The following is a 17,833-nucleotide window of genomic DNA, read 5'->3' on the forward strand; positions in this document are numbered from 1 at the left end:
ATTACAGACATGAGCGAGAGGCACTGGCTACAGCTTTGATTTTAATTGTGGGGAATACTTAGAATAGAGCCTGACACCAAGTGTTGCTGTCAATAGCTATATTATGCACTATTAAATTTCTTTTCTGACAGGACTAGTTATTTTCATTATGCTCACATGGCAAAGCCTTTCTTTTTTTTTTTTTTTTGGCCAGTCCTGGGCCTTGGACTCAGGGCCTGAGCACTGTCCCTGGCTTCTTCCCGCTCAAGGCTAGCACTCCGCCACCTGAGCCACAGCGCCGCTTCTGGCCATTTTCTGTATATGTGGTGCTGGGGAATCGAACCTAGGGCCTCGTGTATCCGAGGCAGGCACTCTTGCCACTAGGCCATGTCCCAGCCCCGGCAAAGCCTTTCATACCTCCCTGAATAAGTCAATGCTGAGTCTGATAAATGCATAACAGAATCAGCCAATCAGATCAAAGTCAGAAAGTACGCTGATTATCATTCTGAATATCAAATCTGTATAATTTAAAAACACTTCTAAGTTATAGTAGTATGACTACCAAGTGCACCAAATTATTTTAAAACTCCCCCCTCCCCCAACTTCAGTCATCCCCAAAACTTTGGCTAAAGTAGAACTTCTTTTAAACTTTTTTTTTATGTTTGACCTAGGGTTTGAACTCAGGGCCTGTGTACTGTCTCTGAGCTTCTTTTGCTCAAGGCTAGCACTCTACTACTTGAGCTACAGTTCCACTTCTGGTTTTCTGATGGTTAATTGGATAGGAGTCTCACAAACTTTCCTGTCAGTATTGTTACTGTTATGAATTGTGATCCCCAGATCTCAGCTTCCTGAGATCTAGCTAGCATTCAGCTAGCATTACAGGCATGAGGCACCTCTGTCTAGGCATTCACCTTTTCTGAAAAGGTTACCAGCATGGTGAGGCACCAGTGACTCAGGCCATTGGTAATAGATAATCCTACCTACTCAGGAGGCTGAGATATGAAGATGGAAACCAGCATGAGCAGAAAAGTCCATGAAAAATCTAATTTACCAGCAAAAAGCAGGAACTGAACATGTGGCTCAAGTAGTAGAACGCTAGCAGTGGGTGCCCAGGCGCTGAGTTCAAGCTTCAAGATCAGGCACACACACATGTGTGGGCTCCGCCCTTCCCAGGGTGAACTAAATTAAATAAATACAATTAACATGTTTCACACCCCCTTCCCACTGGAGTTATGTCTCCAACCTTATTCTGCTGGTTATTTTGGAAATGGAGTCTCCAGGGCTTCCCTAGAGCCACCATATGCCAGATGTTTCCTGAGTAGTTAGGATTCCAGGCGTGGGCCACCGGTGACTGGCTTCCACTAATGGTTTTCTTTTTTTTTTTTTCTGGTGGGTCATGGGACTTGAACTCAGAGCCTGAGCACCGTCCCGGAGCTTTTCTATTCAAGGCTAGCATTCTACCACTTTCAGCCACAGCACTACATCCTGTTTCCGATGGTTAGTTGGGAATAAGAGTCTCAAAGGTTTTCCCGACCCGGCTGGCTTCGACCTGCGATCCTCAAATCTCAGCCTCCAGAGTACCTAGGATGACAGGCACAAGCCCACCGGCACTTGGCTTTAATGACTTTTTTCTGGAAGGGGATCTAAGGAGGGGTCAGCCTGACAATTCTAATTCTGGACCTAAGGTCTCCCCACTTCCCAATTCCAGGTTGCTACAGCCTGGTTCACGCATGGGCACACGGTATTCCATACTTCTGGCTGGCACTCCACGGAAAACTTGAGAGCCAGACCGCGCTCACGGAAAAGCCTGGAGTGGAGATGGCCTCGCGTGGGTCCACTGGACTGGAAGCTCTCAAGCCTTTCTACCTCCAGGCAGCTTAGAGCGAAGCGAAGTGTCGGAGGAAGCGAAAAGTCATCTGAGTGAGTCCACAGATGACGTTTGCACCCACTCGCCTCTGGGGACAGCACGCACAGCTGTGGCTTCACTGTGGCTACGGGGAGGCGGGGCCACATTTCCCGACTGAGGCTGCGCGAACTCCAGCATCCGGGGCGGGGCTCCCAGCTAGCGCCGCGTTGCCACGGAGACGGGGGCGTGGCCGGTGTCCGGAAACGCGCGCGAAGTGCGAAGAGGCGCCTGCGAGGGCCGCGCGCGGGGGACCGAGCAGGCTCTAGATTTTTCGGGCGCTCGTCGTGATTTATTCTCGGCAGCGTCCGCACGCCCGACTCTGCTGCCCCCAGGTACGAGGACGGGGGGGGGGAGGCGGGGGTCCGGCTACTCCGCTGGTGAGTCCGGCCGCTTTCGCAAGGTGGAGGCCCTGTGACGGCTCTGTGGGACCGTCCGCTTACTGCTGTGGAAGCGCGGGTGGTGTCACCGGGACCTGCGTGCGCGGAGACGCTGCCGGCCTGCTTCCTCCTCACACGCTGCGGGACGGTGTGTGTTCCGCTCGTACTCCAGTCCACGCTCGGCTCCTCAGCGTATTTCGTAGGGATTCCCGGTGCCCAATGGGGCGAGGCGCCGATGGGACCCGGTTTTAGGGGCCCTACCTGAGGCAAGGTGTTGGGGGGAACTAGCGTGGTGAACGTGACTATGTGTACCCCCCCCCCCCCAGTAATTAATAAGTGTAGAACCAACGGTGTTAGAGACTTTGAGGACCATTCCCAGTCCTTCCACTTGTGAGCTGTTGGGATTGAGCAATCTCATCTATAAGATGAAGATGACAATCACCTGTTGACCTGGTTGTCTGAAATCAGGTGATTCATGAAAAAGTACTCGGCCTGCACCTTGTTATATTGATTTCTCTTCCCTGCGTTTTGGAATATTTAGTTATTTCCAGATTCCCTGAATGTATAATACTTGGTGGTGTCAAGGAAGGCTGCCAAGTAGTTGACATTCTCTCCCTCTCCCTCCCTCTCCCTCCGTCTTCCTCCCTCTCCCTCCCCCTCCCTCCCCCTCCCTCCCCCTCCTCTCTCCTTCTCCCTCTCCCCTCTCCTCTATCTCTTTCTCTCTTCTCTCTCTCCTCTCTCTGTCTCTTCTCTCTCTCTCTCTCTCTCTCTCTCTCTCTCTCTCTCTCTCTCTCTCTCTCTCTCTCTCTCTCTCTCTCTCTCTCTCTGTGTCTGTCTCGGGCTCAAGTGGTAAAGCACTAACTAGTCTTGAGTGAAAAAGCTAAGGGACAGTGCTCAGGCCCTGAGTTCAAGGCCTGGTATTGGCACACACATACAAATATGAAACATGTATAATGGAAAGCAGCCCCATGCTTGGGGGTATAACTCAGTGGTACAGTACACCAGACTTGCCTTGCTCAGAAGAGACATACAAAACAAAACAACAAAGAAAACAAACCATGCTTTATTCTGATGTTATAAATTGGAAGTAAAAGGGCTGGGGTCATGGCTCAAAGAGTGCCTATGTAACAAATCTCTGAATTTGAACCTAAGTATTGCAAAAAAAATTGGTGGTAAATGTTTTTACAATGATACTTCTCCATTCACTATTTTATTTATTTTTGTTGGTTGTGCAGCTTGACTCAGGCCCTGTCCCTGAGCTCTTTTTGCTCATGGCTAGCACTTCTATCACTTTGAAGCACAACACCACTTTGTTTACTTGTGGCAAATTGGAGATGAGAATCTTTCCCACTTTCCTGCCTGGGCTGGCAGGAACCTCCATCTTCAGATTTCAGCCTCCTGAATACCTAGGATTTTAAACATGAGCCACTGGTACCCAACTCCATTTGTTATTTTTACAATCAGTACTAACTTATTTGTGGGAAGTAAATACGTAGCTTATCTTTCCAAGAAATAATAATGTTTTTGTTTTGTTCTGTTTTTTTTTTTTGCCAGTCCTGGGGCTTGAACTCAGGGGTGAGTACTGTCCCTGGCTTCTTTATGCTTAAGGCTCGCACTCTACCACTTGAGCCACAGCGCCACTTCTGGCTTTTTCTGTATATGTAGTGCTGAGGAATCGAACCCAGGGTTTCATGTATACGAGGCGACCACTTTACCACTAGGCCATATTCCCAACCCAGAAATAATAATGTTTAGCGTGGTGCCTCATGACTGTAATCATGCCTGTACTCCTGTCTACTCAGTAAGTTGAGACCTGATGATCATAGTTTGAAGCCAGCTGGGGCAGGAAAGTCTGTGAGACTCTTCCAATTAACTACTAAAAAAGCTGAAGTGGCAGTGTGGCTCAAGTGGTAGAATGCTTGCCTTGAAAAAAATATGCTTAGGGCCAGGGCAAGGCCCTGGCCCTGAATTCAAGCCCCAGAACCAGAAAGAAAAACACACACAAAAAACATTTACATTATATAACAAATACCTGCTAAAGGGCTGGGGATATGGCCTAGTGGCAAGAGTGCTTGCCTTGTATACATGAAGCCCTGGGTTCGATTCCCCAGCACCACATATACAGAAAATGGCCAGAAGTGGCGCTGTGGCTCAAGTGGCAGGGTGCTAGCCTTGACCAAAAGGAAGCCAGGGACAGTGCTCAGCCCCTGAGTCCAAGGCCCAGGACTGGCCAAAAAAAAAACCCAAAAAACAAAAAAAAACCAAATACCTGCTAAACCAAGTATCCTTTCCTTTCTTGTATATCACACCATTTTTCCTGAGAACTTACTGTCCCTGGCTGCTTTTTGTTCAAGGCTAGCACTCTACCACTTGAGCCATAGCGCCACTTCTGGCTTTTTCTATATATGTGGTGCTGAGGAATTGAACCCAGGGTTTCATGTATACAAAGCAAGCACTCTACCACTAGGCCATATTCCCAGCCTCCTGAGAACTAATTTTTAAATTAATTTTTATTTAAATAGTTGGACAGGGAATTTCAGTTTAATGTGTCCATCTATGTGTATAGTGCATCTTGTTCATTAACTTCTTCCATTGTTTCGTCCCCTCCTACCTGTCTCATCCTTACCTCTTTTTTAAGATGCTCTAGATATAGTGGAGAGATGATCGGATATGTCTTCTGTTTTTGTGGAGTTTGTATTCTGATGGGGAAGATATGTATAAGTCTTGGTGCACAGCGTATAATGAAAAGGAGTCCTAGAGCAGAATGGGCATTCCATAGCAAGACATCAACTCCAGGCCATGAATCATTTACTATAGCATATAGCAGCCTTTTGCCAAAAACCTTTATATGAATCCTCTTTCAACTTATTTACAGAAATAGCCATTAAAGGGGCTGGGGATATGGCCTAGTGGCGAGAGAGCTTGCCTCGTATGCATGAGGCCCTGGGTTCGATTCCCCAGCACCACATATACAGAAAACGGCCAGAAGTGGCACTGTGGCTCAAGTGGCAGAGTGCTAGCCTTGAGCAAAAAAGAAGCCAGGGACAGTGCTCAGGCCCTGAGTCCAAGGCCCAGGACTGGCCAAAAAAAAAAAAAAAAAGAAATAGCCATTAAAGGTGACCCCTGTTACTGGAATGTCACATGGGAAATCCTAGATGTAAATTTGATATTAGTGAAAACTATTCATCTTCTGTGGGGAAAGTCTTTCTGGCTAATTAATTATCTGGTTGTTATTGATATATGTGACCTTTATTATAAGGATGGCTTCACTGTGTTTGAATGAATTTCATCATAAATATATCATAATTACTCATTATAGGACATATTCTCCCTATTAGGTATTACTTAGATCTTACTATTATATTCATTTCCTAGGGCTTTTTAAACTGGCTTTCACTAACTTGGTGGCTTAAAACAGCATTTTATTCTCTCACAGTTGGTAAATGCTAGAAATCTAAAGTCATGATGTCGGGCTGGAAATGTGGCCTAGTGGTAGAGTGCTTGCCTCGTATGCATGAAGCCCTGGGTTCCATTCCTCAGCACCAGGAAAAGCTGGAAGTGGTGTTATGTCTAGATTTCCGGTCCCCAAAGACCACCAAGGAGCTGTTACTGATGCAAATGTACGAGAGTCTTTATTGCAAGCTTGAGCCTGGACTCCCAACTGTCACCGACGCTGCTGCAGATTTGGATTGAGAGTCCCCACCCTCAGATAGGCAGGGTTTTTATTGTGATTACAACAGGGGCAGGGTATTTCCAACTTGGCAGATGCTTGATTGGATAGCATTTAGCAAGCAAGTCTTGTCCTATTTCTATTGGCTATCTACCCTTTCAGTTATCTATTTTGGCTTTGATATTGGGAACTGGCCTGGATATCAGGAATTGACAACAGGTGGTCACGTAGCACTGATGCAGGGGGTTAGTGTAGAGGGTAGAGCAAGTCACAAATGGGTTAAGCAAGCCATTTACAGAAGCGTAATATTGCGATCAGGCTGACCTAGTACCAACTTTATTTGAACAGTTGCGACCATGTTTTCCCATTACCACTAAGCAAGCTTGAGCGGGCTAAAACAATCCAGTACTCAATCATAAGTAAACCAACCCAACAGTTACCATGGCATTTCTACTTCTATTATGGTTATTTCTATAGTCTTTGACTATGAAAAAAATTTTTTTTTTTTTGGCTAGTCCTGGGGCATGGACTCAGGGCCTGAGCACTGTCCCTGGCTTCTTTTTGCTCAAGGCTAGCACTCTGCCACTTGAGCCACAGCGCCACTTCTGGCCGTTTTCTGTATATGTAGTGCTGGGGAATCGAACCCAGGGCCTCATGTATACGAGGCAAGCACTCTTGCCATGAGGCCATATCCCCAGCCCCTATGATCATTTTTTTTTACTGCCCGTTACCATGGTTGCTACCCAGGTATAGAGGTGAACAAGTCAAACTACAAGAAACTAGTCTCACAGGTGGGGGCAGATCCATTCCACACTTTGCCCTTAGCTTCTAATGTTGCCAGCACTCCTCGGCATTCTCTGGCTCATAGACATGCCACTATGATCTCTTCCATCATATGGTATTTTTTTTAAAAAAAGTTTTATTGTCAAATTGATGTACAGAGGTTACAGTTTCATACGTTAGGCATTGGATACATTTCTTGTACTGTTACCTCCTCCCTCATTCCCTCCTCCTGCATCATATAGTGTTTTCCTCTTGATTTTTTTTTTTTTTTTTTTTTGCCAGTCTTGGGGCTTGAACTCGGCCTGGGGCACACTGTCCCTGAGCTTCTTTTGCTTAAAGCTAGCACTCTACCACTTGAGCCACAGTTACTGTTAGGTTTTTAAAGTAGGTAGCCGGTAAAGGAGAACGCCACGTGGTATTCAGGGACCTAACAGTTACCACTTCTGGCTTTTTCTATTTTTATATGGTACTGAGGAACTGAACTCAGGGTTTTGTGCATGCTAGGCAAGCACTCTACCACTAGGCCACATTCCCAGCCCCCAAAAGTAACATTTTTTGTTTTGTTTTGGTTTTTGCCAGTCCTGGGTGTAAGCTTATGGAATTCCCCGGGCCTAGACATAAGATCTGCCCTTGGCTGGAATGTAAGCTTATAGAATCCCCTCCCCCCCAGTCATAAGATCTGCCCTTTGGCAATGTGACTCTGCCCTTGCCTGATGATACCTGAGGGGCAGCGGAGCACCTCCCACCTTAGTTGCATGAAGGTGTAAAGACCCCCTTGAGAGAGAGTTCCTGCAACATTTTCCCTTATTTCTCTGTGGGAACTTGGCCTTGCCGGCACTGCTGGCAATAAACTCTTTTGGTCTACATGACTTTGTCTATAGTCTGTGGTTTTCTGGGGGTAATTTTGCTTTCACTGGGGCTTGAACTCAGGGCCTGAGCACTGTCCCTGGCTTCTTTTTGCTCACTCTACCACTTGAGCAACAGCGCCACTTCCTGCTTTTTCTATGTATGTGGTGCTGAGGATTTGAACCCAGGGCTTCATGTATACCGAGGCAAGCACTTTACCACTAGGTCATATTCCCAGCCCCCAGAAAGTAACTTTTTAATAATACAATTTTTAAAGGAAAATTTTGTTGGTAGCTGGTAACTCACATTTGTAATCTTAGCTACTTAGGCAGATAAGATCTGAGGATTGCAATTTGAAGCCAGCTCTGACAGGGACTTTTATCTCCAGTTATCTACCCCAAAATCCAGAATTGGAGCGGTGGTTCAAGTGGTAGAGCAACAGCCTTGAGCAAAAAAGTTCAGAGAAAACATTCAGGCCCTGAGTTCAAGCCCAGGACTGACATATACACAGAAAAATTTTATTTCAAGTCAGAGATGTTTCTTGCTCACCTTGTGTTAAGGCAAGGGAACTGCCCATAATCCTAGCTACTTAGGAGGCAGACATCTGAGGATCATGGTTCATAGCCAGCCTGGGCAGGAAAGTCTATGAGACTCTTACCTCAAATTAATCACCAAAAACTGGAAGTGGCTCAAGTGGTAGAATGCTAGCACTGAGAAAAAAATTCTCAGGGACTGCATCCAGGTCCTGAGTTCAAGCCCAAGAACTTGGGTGTGCACACAAAACAAGAAGAAAGAAGGGGAGGGAGAGGAGACTAGGAGCTGACAAGTAGTTATTTAGAAATGTGGCAGGTACACAGCAGATAGGAGAGAGATTTGAAAAATTATATTATCTGCACAGCAAAGGACATTGTTACTAAACTAGAAAGACAGCCAATAAATTGGGAGATCTTTACCAGCAATACATTCTACAAAGGCCTAATACCCAGACTTTACAAGGAGCTCCAGAAGCAAATCCTGCCCAGAGCTAATAAACTAATCACTACATAGGCAAAGAAATACAGGAGAGACTTCTCAGAAAGAGAGATAAGATTATCAAAAAGGGGCTGGGATTGTGGCCTAGTGGCTAGGTGCTTGCCTTGTATACATGAAGCCCTGGGTTTGATTCATCAGCACCACATATATAGAAAATGGCCAGAAGTGGCGCTGTGGCTCAGGTGGCAGAGTGCTAGCCTTGAGCGGGAAGAAGCCAGGGACAGTGCTCAGGCCCTGAGTCCAAGGCCCAGGACTGGCAAAAAAAAAAAACAAACAAAAAACAAAACAACAAACAAACAAAAAACAAAAAACAGAATAGTGCTCAAGTAACAAATGTTGGTGGGGATGTGGGAAAAAAGGAACCCTATTGTACTGTTGACGGGAAGGTAAACTAGTACAACAATTCCAAACAGCAGTTTGGAAGTTTCTCAAAAAACTAAACATAGGTCTTCTTTATGACCCAGGCATACCACTCCTGGGCATCTACCCAGAAAGAACATCACAAGTCAGGACACTGTAAAGACACTTGCATATCCATGTTCATTGCTGCACTATTCACAAGTCAAGTTATGGAAACAGCCTAGATGCCCCATAAAGATGAATGGATCAAAAAAAAATGTGGTACCTATACACAATGGAAATTTACAACATCATTAGAAAGATGTCATTTGCAGGGAAATGGATGAACCTAGAACAAATCATGTTTAGTGAGGTAAGCCAATTGCAGAGAGACAAACATTGAATGCTTTCTCTTATATGCAAAAACTAGATCTAAAATACAGTATTCTCAAACACAATAGTCTAGTGAGACTAAAGGAGGACACTTCTAGGGGAGGAACACAAAGGTACAATGCCTTTGTGCCTCTGATCATATAAAAATGAACTCCAGGAAATGGAAATGAGTGGTTTGTTTTGTTTTGTTTTTGTACCAGTTGTGGGGCTTGAACTCAGGGCCTAGGTGCTGTCTCTGAGCTCTTTTGCTCAAGCCATGACACCACTTCCAGTAGTTAATTGGAGATAAAGGAGTCTTTTGGATTTTCCCACCTGAAGTGGCTTTGAACCAAGATACTCAGTTCTCAAGCCTCCTGAGTGGCTAGCATTATAGAGCCACTGACACCCAGATTTTTTTGTCTTTTCTTTCTTTTTTTGGTGGGGAGGGTCTAGTTTGCTCATTTTTCTGTCTTTGGGGAGTAAGGGGGAGCACAAAAATGGAGGGACATAGGGCAAACAAATGCAGCAGTAGTACTCAGTAGGAACTGTGTTGAAAATGAACATGGTGGGGAAGACGGGAAGGGAAAAACTGGGAGAGAATGAAGGAAGGGGTGACATTTTCCAAAAAGAAATGTACTTATTACATGACTTGGGAAACAGTAGCCCCTCTGTTCCTCAACTTTGTAATAACAATAAAAAAGAAAAAAGGGGAGGGGGAGAGGAGACTAGATGGTGACAAATAGTTATTTAGAAATATGGCCCCTGACTTGGGAGTTTTTTTTTTTAATTTCTTTTTTGCCAGTTCTGGAGCTTGAACTCAGGGACCATGCACTGCCCCTGAGCTTCTTTAGTTCAAGGCTAGCACTCTACCACTGGAGCCATACCACCACTTCCTGCTTTTTCTGTGTATGTGGTACTAAGGAATCAAACCCAGGGCTTCATGCATGCTAAGCAAGCACTCTACCACTAAGCCACATTTCCAGCCCCGTGAGGTTTTTTTTGGCCAGTCCTGTGGCTTGGACTCAGGGCCTGAGCACTGTCCCTGGCTTCTTTTTGCTCAAGGCTAGCACTCTGCCACTTGAGCCACAGCGCCACTTCTGGCCATTTTCTGTATATGTGGTGCTGGGGAATCGAACCTAGGGCCTCATATATACGAGGCAAGCACTCTTGCCACTAGGCCATATCCCCAGCCCCGCCCCTGAGTTTTTAGATAATCTAATCTCTAACTTTTTTCTTGTAGTAAAAACAGGAGGATTAAAAAACCTTTGATTGACAAAGAATCTCAAGCCACTGGTTGAATTTCCATCAAAAGAGTTAAACAAAGAATGGAGAAGAAAGCTGACTTCAGGTGAGTAAAGGGACATGACAAAAAGATAACTGAAATTATGGGCCATATAAAGTTCTATAAAGGGGCTGGGGATATGGCCTAGTGGCAAGAGCGCTTGCCCTCGTATACATGAGGCCCTGGGTTCGATTCCCCAGCACCACATATACAGAAAACGGCCAGAAGTGGCGCTGTGGCTCAAGTGGCAGAGTGCTAGCCTTGAGCAAAAGGAAGCCAGGGACAGTGCTCAGGCCCTGAGTCCAAGGCCCAGGACTGGTCCCCCCCCCCAAAATAAATAAATAAATAAATAAAGTTCTGTAAATACTTTGGGATTAAGGTGTGTGCCACCACACCTGACACTCTATGGCATATTTTAATAATGGCTTCTATTCTCTTAAGTTTTTCTTCAGCTTTTTCCCTCCCAACCTGAGATTGAACCCAGGGCCTTGTTCATTCTTAACATTTTCTTTGGCATTTTTTTGTTTTTCAGTATCTGGGAATGAAGCCAAGACCTTGTTCATAACTGCTCTGTCATTGAGCTATATTCCCAGCAAGGTTTCATTTTATTCTGAAACAGTCTCACTCAGTTACCCATTCTAGCCTCTATCTTTGAAGCCTTCTGAGTAGGTGAGATTGCAAGTATGAGCTACGAGGCCTGTTTTTTCCCCTTTGCTAATTAGTAATTGGATCTAGAGGCTTGGGTTTGGTTTCTTGAGCAAGATAACTTCATAGAAGCAATGAACAGACTAGATTCATATTATACCAACATTGGAATTATGGAATAGGGAATTTAATTATTTAAAAAAATTGAGCCTCGGGCTGGGAATATGGCCTAGTGGCAAGAGAGCTCGCCTCGTATACATGAAGCCCTGGGTTCGATTCTCCAGCACCACATATCTAGAAAACGGCCAGAAGTGGCGCTGTGGCTCAAGTGGCAGAGTGCTAGCCTTGAGCAAAAAGGAAGCCAGGGACAGTGCTCAGGCCTTGAGTCCAAGCCCCAGGACTGGAAAAAAAAAATGAGCCTCATTCCTTCTAATCAGAGAGAGAGAGAGAGAGAGAGAGAGAGAGAGAGAGAGAGAGAGAGAGAGAGAGAGTTTTAATCAGTCCTAATTACTCCAAGGTACTTGTACTTCCTGCCTCTCCCCAAATCAATAGTATCCCCCTTTACTGGCTGGCAGATAGTTCTGTTAGAGATCAGGCTGCTTATTATGTAATAAGGCAGTGTTCAGTCTCAATAGACTATAATTTTGTTTGTATATTAAAAATGTTGTGTGCTGGCCACCAGTGGCTTATGCCTGTAGTCCTAGCTACTCAGGAGGATGGGTCACTGTGAGACTCTTATCTCCAATCTGCCACTCAAAAACCAATAGTGGCTCTGTGGCCAGAGTGCTAGTCTTGAGCCAAATAGCTCAGGGACAGTGCCCAGGCCCTGAATTCAAGCCTTGTGACTGACCTGGGTGGGAGGGGGGTAGGGGATAGTTTCAATTTGTATTACCTGCTGAGGTAATTTTTAACCTTATCTTTCCTTCTCAAATTTAAGGTCTTTTAGGGATGGTATGGGGAGAAAACCTTATTCTCCAAAGGTATTGCCTTCTAAGAAGTCATCTGTCGTCTCTGGGACCCGGAGGCAGTTACCTAGACCGGGTCATCTAGCACTACATGCTACCTCGATCACTTGGACCCAACAGAGCCGATTACGAGAATTGCGCATCAGGTTAGTTTATGAGTGAGTGACTGACTACCTTACTGTGAGGACTTCCTCCTTTTCTTCCTTCTTGGCTAAAATGAGAGAATGATTCTTGTTTTCTTATGTAGGTTCATTGGAGGACTTGAAGCCCATTTTTCATAATGGAGTGTTTAGATAAAAGGTATATTTAAGCCAGGTGCCTGTGTCTTATGCCTGTAATTCTTGTTACTCAGGAGGCTGAGATCTGAGGATCCTGGTTTGAAGCCAGCCTGGGCAGAAAAATCCCTCTGAGACTCTTTGTTTGTTTGTCTGTTTGTTTGTTTTTTGGCCAGTCCTGGGGCTTGGACTCAGGGCCTGAGCACTGTCCCTGGTTTATTTTTGCTCAAGGCTAGCACTCTGCCACTTGAGCCACAGTGCCACTTCTGGCCATTTTCTGTATATGTGGTGCTGGGGAATTGAACCCAGGGCCTCATGTATATGAGGCAAGCACTCTTGCCACTAGGCCATATCCCCAGCCCCCTCTGAGATTCTTATTTCCAATAAACTACTCAAAAAAGCTGGACATGGTGCTGTGGCTCAAGTGGTAGAATGCTAGCCTTGAGCACAAAGAGGCTCAGGGACAGCACCCAGGCCCTGAGTTCAATCCCTACAACCGACAGGGAAAAAAGTGTCTTTTGGCAGGCACTGATAGGCTCATGGAGGCAGAAATCTGAGGCTTTCAATTTGAAGCTAGCCTGGGTAGGAAAGTCTGAGAGCCTCATCTCCAGTTAAACACCCAAAAAATCCAGAAGTAGAGCTATGACTGAAGTGATAGAGCACTAACTAGCCTTGAGCACAAAAGGTCAGGGACAGTGCCCACGACTGGCACCAAAAAAAGAGAAACAGATATTTAGAAATCATGAGTATTTTCATTCTTTTTCTTTTTTCTTTCTTTTTTTTTTTTTTTTTTTTTTTTGCCAATCCTGACGCTTGAACTCAGGGCTTAGGGAGAAAACAAAGAGGTCTGGGACATGGCTCAAGTAGTAGAGGGCTGGCCTAGCAAGTTCAAGGCCCAGAGTTCAGACATCAGTACTCCCTAAAACAACAAACTTTTTTCTTGGTCAGAAACCACTTCTGGTTTTCTGTTGGTTAATTGGAAATGCTAGTCTCATGGATGTTCCTGCTGGGGCTGGCTGGCTTTGAACTTCAATCCTCAGATCTCAGCCTCCTGAGTAGCTAGGATAACCAGTGACCCACGGGTGCCAGTCTGTTCATGTCTTTGAATTGTGCCTTATACAATTATCTGATTCTGAACATAATGTAAGAGTAAGCTATCCAAAGGGCAATAGAAAGTTCAAGCTGAGCCCAGGGATTGGTATGACAACTTTGTGTGTGCACACTTGTGCATGAGCCAGGCACTCTGCTAAGTACTGGGAACAATGGAAGAAACACTCCTTGCTCTTAGACTTACAGTGCAGAGCCAGTGGCTGTTGTGTTACATGTGGGGTTTGAATAATACACAGAAGAGCACACAGAATAGGAAAGTCCGTGTTAAGGGATGTTTGCCACATATTTTAGGCAGGAAGAATAACATAAAAAAAGAATTGTACTTCCTTAATCTGAAGTCTCTGTGGACAAAATACTTTATATTGAAAGTTCTTTAAAAAATCTGCCTTCTGAGTGCTCTAGGCTCACACCTGTAATCCTAACTAACTAGGATGCTGAGAGAGGATTGTGGTTCAAAGCCAGCCTGGGCATAATGTCCAAGAGACTACAGCTCAGGTAGCAAAAGACCAATCAAGCAAGCAAACCTAGCAAGCTGGAGACTCTGAATTCAAATCCTAGCACTGCCAAAAAAAAAAATCTGCTTCAATTTAGCTTTATTTTTTATTTAATTATTATTTATTTATTGCCAGTCCTGGGAGCTTGGATTCAGGGCCTGAGCACTGTCCTTGGCTTTTTTTTGCTCAAGGCTAGCACTCTACCACTTGAGCCACAGCGTCATTTCTGGCTTTTTCTATATATGTGGTGCTGAGGAATCGAACCCAGGTCTTCATGTATGTGAAAGAAGCAGTCTACCAGTAGGCCATATTCCCAGTCCCTATTTATTAATTTTTTATTTTTGGTGTAGGGCTTGAACTTTGGACCTATGTGTGTCTCTGAGCTCTACCAAGTACTTTGAGCCACTGTGCCACTTCCAATTTGCTTTGAACAGAGATCCTCAGACCTCAGCCTGCTGACTAGTTAGGTTATAAGCATGAGCTATCAACACTCAGCTTATTTTTTTATTTAAGTTTGTGATTTGAACCAAGGACTTCATGTTTGCTTAGCTAGGCAAGTAAGTACTTTGTGACTAGAGCCACACCCTAGTGACTTTAAGCTTTATAAATGTGTCCTCTTCTAAGCTTTGTTTTTTTTTTCTTTATTGTCAAAGTGAAGTACAGAGTGGTTAAAGTTTCATATGTAAGGCAGTGAGTATATTTCTTTAAAAAAATTTTTTTCTTTATTGTCAAAGTGAAGTACAGAGTGGTTACAGTTTCATATGTAAGGGTGAGTACATTTCTTGTTCAACTTGGGAATATGGCCTAGTGGCAAGAGTGCTCTTTTTTGTTGTTGTTATTTGTTTGTTTGGTTTGGTTTTTGCTAGTCCTGGGGCATGAACTCAGGGCCGGAGTACTGTCCCTGGCTTCTTTTTTGCTCAAGGCTAGCACTCTAGCACTTGAGCCACAGCGCCACTTCTGGCTTTTTCTATATATGTGGTGCTGGGGAATTGAACCCAGGGCTTCATATATGTGAGGCAAGCACTCTACCACTAGGCCATATTCCCAGCCTCTGTTTGTTTTGTTGTTTGGCCAGTTCTGGGGCTTGAACTCAAGGCTTGGGCACTGTCCCTGAACTTCTTTTGCTCAAGACTATCAGTCTACCAGTTGAGCGACGCACCACTCTGGCTTTTTCTGTTTATGTGGTATTGAGGAATTGAACCTGGGGCTTTATGCATACTAGGCAAGCATTCTACCACTAAGCCACATTCTTAGCGCCTGCTCTGTTTTTCTTGGTGATGGTGGTTGTGGTGGTGATCTTGGGGCTTGACCTCAGTGTCTGGGACCTGTCTCTGAGTTTTTCTGCTCAAGGCTAGTGCTCTACCACTTAGAGCCATAGCTTCACTTCTGGTTTTCTGGTGGTTAATCGGAGATGAGTCTCATGGAATTACCTGCCAGATCTGGCTTGAAACTGAGATCCTCAGATCTCAGCCTCCTTAGTAGCTAGGATTACAGGCATGAGCCACTAGCACCCAACTTCTATGGTCTGTTTGATGCAGGGTTAGCTGTAACATCACCTTAGATTTATACTAGGGTCTCTCTCCCTGTGACCTTAATGGTTTCTACTCCTTTCCAGAAAAAAAGTTCAAAACTTCCATGAGCTAAATCAGTAAATTTAAAATGTTTATATTATTTTTCTTTTTTCAGATGTGTGGCTAGAAAGTTCTTGTATTTGTGGATTCGAATGACTTTTGGAAGAGTATTTCCCTCTAAAGCCAGGTAATATTAGCTCAAAACATCAGATTTCTGCCTTGCTCATTCATTCTAAGTTTTTGTAAGTTTTCTAATATTAAGCCTGTGCATAACGTTTATTGTGACAGATGTTAATGTTGCTCCCTGTGAATTCTTAGCCTTAGGCCAGCCTGGATTGTGATCCTCCTCCTTATACTTCCTGCTTATAGTTGAGATGGTGTGTGTACCTCACTGTGCCCAGCTTTTCTGTTGGGATGGGATCTCATGAACTGTTTTGTTCATGCTGGTCTGGAACTGATCTTAGCCTCCCCTGACTAGGATAAACAGACATGAGCCACTGCTGGCTAGCTAGGAGGGAGTGTGTGTGTGTGTAAGTGTGTAAATTATGGGCCTTTGAACTCATAACCTGGGTGCTGTCCCTGGGCTTTTGTGCTCAAGGTTAATATACTTCTACTTGTGCCACAGTTCTAGTTCCAGCTTTTTTGGTGTTTAATTGTAGTCTAATGGGCTTTTCTGCCCCCCTGACTTCAAAGCATGACCCTCAGATCTTAGCCTCTTGAGTAGATAGGATTACAGGGATGAGCCACCAGCTCCTAATAGCTAAAAGTGTGATTTTGTGTGTGTGTGTGTTTGTGTGAGGGCAGGGTAGGGGTTGTATGAGTGTATGCTGGTCCTAGGACTTGAACTCAGGGCCTGGGTGCTGTCTCCGAGCTTTTGTGCTCAAAAGGTTAATGTTCTACCACTAGAGCCATAGTTCTAGTTCTGGCTTTTTGGTGTTGAATTGCAAATAAGTTCTCATGAACTTTCCTGCCTGGGCTGGATTTGAACCTCAGTCCTCTGATCTCAGCCTCCTGAGTAGCTAAGATTATAGGCATGAGCCACTGGCGCTCAGCAGCTAGAAGGTTTAATGTGATATGTTCAGGTTTATCAATTTATAATTTTAAAATCCTTTTGTTTGGAGATAGTTATGTTTTGTCAATTTTTTTTTTCCCCAGTCCTGGGCCTTGGACTCAGGGCCTGAGCACTGTCCCTGGTTTCTTTTTGCTCATGGCTAGTACTCTGCCACTTAAGCCACACACCACTTCTGATCGTTTTCTATATATGTGGTGCTGAAGAACCGAACCCAGGGTTTCATGTATACAACAAGGCAAGCACTCTTGCCGCTAGGCCATATTCCCAGCCCCCGTTTTGTCAATTTTATTGCTCCATTTTTAGGGATTCTTTATTTTGCTCTCTTTCTTCTTTTTCTCATATAGTAACTTTGTATAGAATTTGGCCTCAGGTGCTTTTCCTAAGTTTTTAGGTTAAAGCAATATTCAATTCAACTTGCCTAATTTCATAGAGCTTCCTAGTATTTCTGTTTAAGATTTGGAAATACAGTTATTTTTTTTCTATGTGAATATGATTTTGTCTCCTACCATACTTGATCTACATCTTTTCTTTCCCTGTCTCTCTTCTCTCTGCCCTGCTCAGTTTTTCTTCTTACCACTTAGCCACTGTATCGGGCTCTGTGTAAGAAGTACGTGTTCAGTTTGGCTGAGTGATCCCAGGGAATGGACTGCTCACCTGTTTTGTTTTGTTTTTTCTTTCTTCTTTTTTTTTTTTTTTTGCCTGAGGCCTGAACTCAGGGCCTGGGCACTATACCTTAGCCATTTTTTTTTTTTTTTTTACCAGTCCTGGGCCTTGGACTCAGGGCCTGAGCACTGTCCCTGGCTTCCTTTTGCTCAAGGCTAGCACTCTGCCACTTGAGCCACAGCGCCACTTCTGGCCGTTTTCCATATATGTGGTACTGGGGAATTGAACCCAGGGCTTCATGTATACGAGGCAAGCTCTCTTGCCACTAGGCCATATTCCCAGCCCCCTTAGCGTTTTTTGCCTAAAGCTAGCTAGTACTTTACCACTTGAGCCACAGCTCCACTCAACTTTTTGGTGGTTAGAGATAGGAGTCCCTTGGACTCCCCTGTCTGCACGGGCTTTGAACTGTGATCCTCAGATTTCAGCCTCCTCCATAACTAGAATTACAGACA

The 17,833-nt window shown here is 44.7% G+C and overlaps 1 protein-coding gene across 6 annotated transcripts in view; it reads left to right on the forward strand.

Moving 5' to 3' along the window:
• Nucleotides 1-2,079: 2,079 nt before the first annotated feature.
• Nucleotides 2,080-17,833, forward strand: part of Sfi1 (SFI1 centrin binding protein) — a 63,756-nt gene continuing 48,002 nt past the window's right edge. For 4 of the 6 annotated variants that reach the window (XR_007210503.1, XM_048343336.1, XM_048343340.1 and 1 more), the window contains exons 1-3: nucleotides 10,549-10,652; nucleotides 12,169-12,342; nucleotides 15,762-15,833. Coding sequence is in view for 5 of the 6 variants with exons in the window: in XM_048343336.1 (XP_048199293.1) it covers nucleotides 10,630-10,652; nucleotides 12,169-12,342; nucleotides 15,762-15,833 (269 nt within the window). In the remaining variant the exon portion in view is untranslated. Of the gene's footprint in view, nucleotides 2,227-4,247; nucleotides 4,259-10,548; nucleotides 10,653-12,168; nucleotides 12,343-15,761; nucleotides 15,834-17,833 lie in introns of those variants that run through there. The other 2 variants (XM_048343337.1, XM_048343339.1) reach the window with 2 other exon arrangements.

The sequence above is a fragment of the Perognathus longimembris genome, chromosome 3 (assembly GCF_023159225.1).
Source record: "Perognathus longimembris pacificus isolate PPM17 chromosome 3, ASM2315922v1, whole genome shotgun sequence".
NCBI lineage: Eukaryota > Metazoa > Chordata > Mammalia > Rodentia > Heteromyidae > Perognathus > Perognathus longimembris.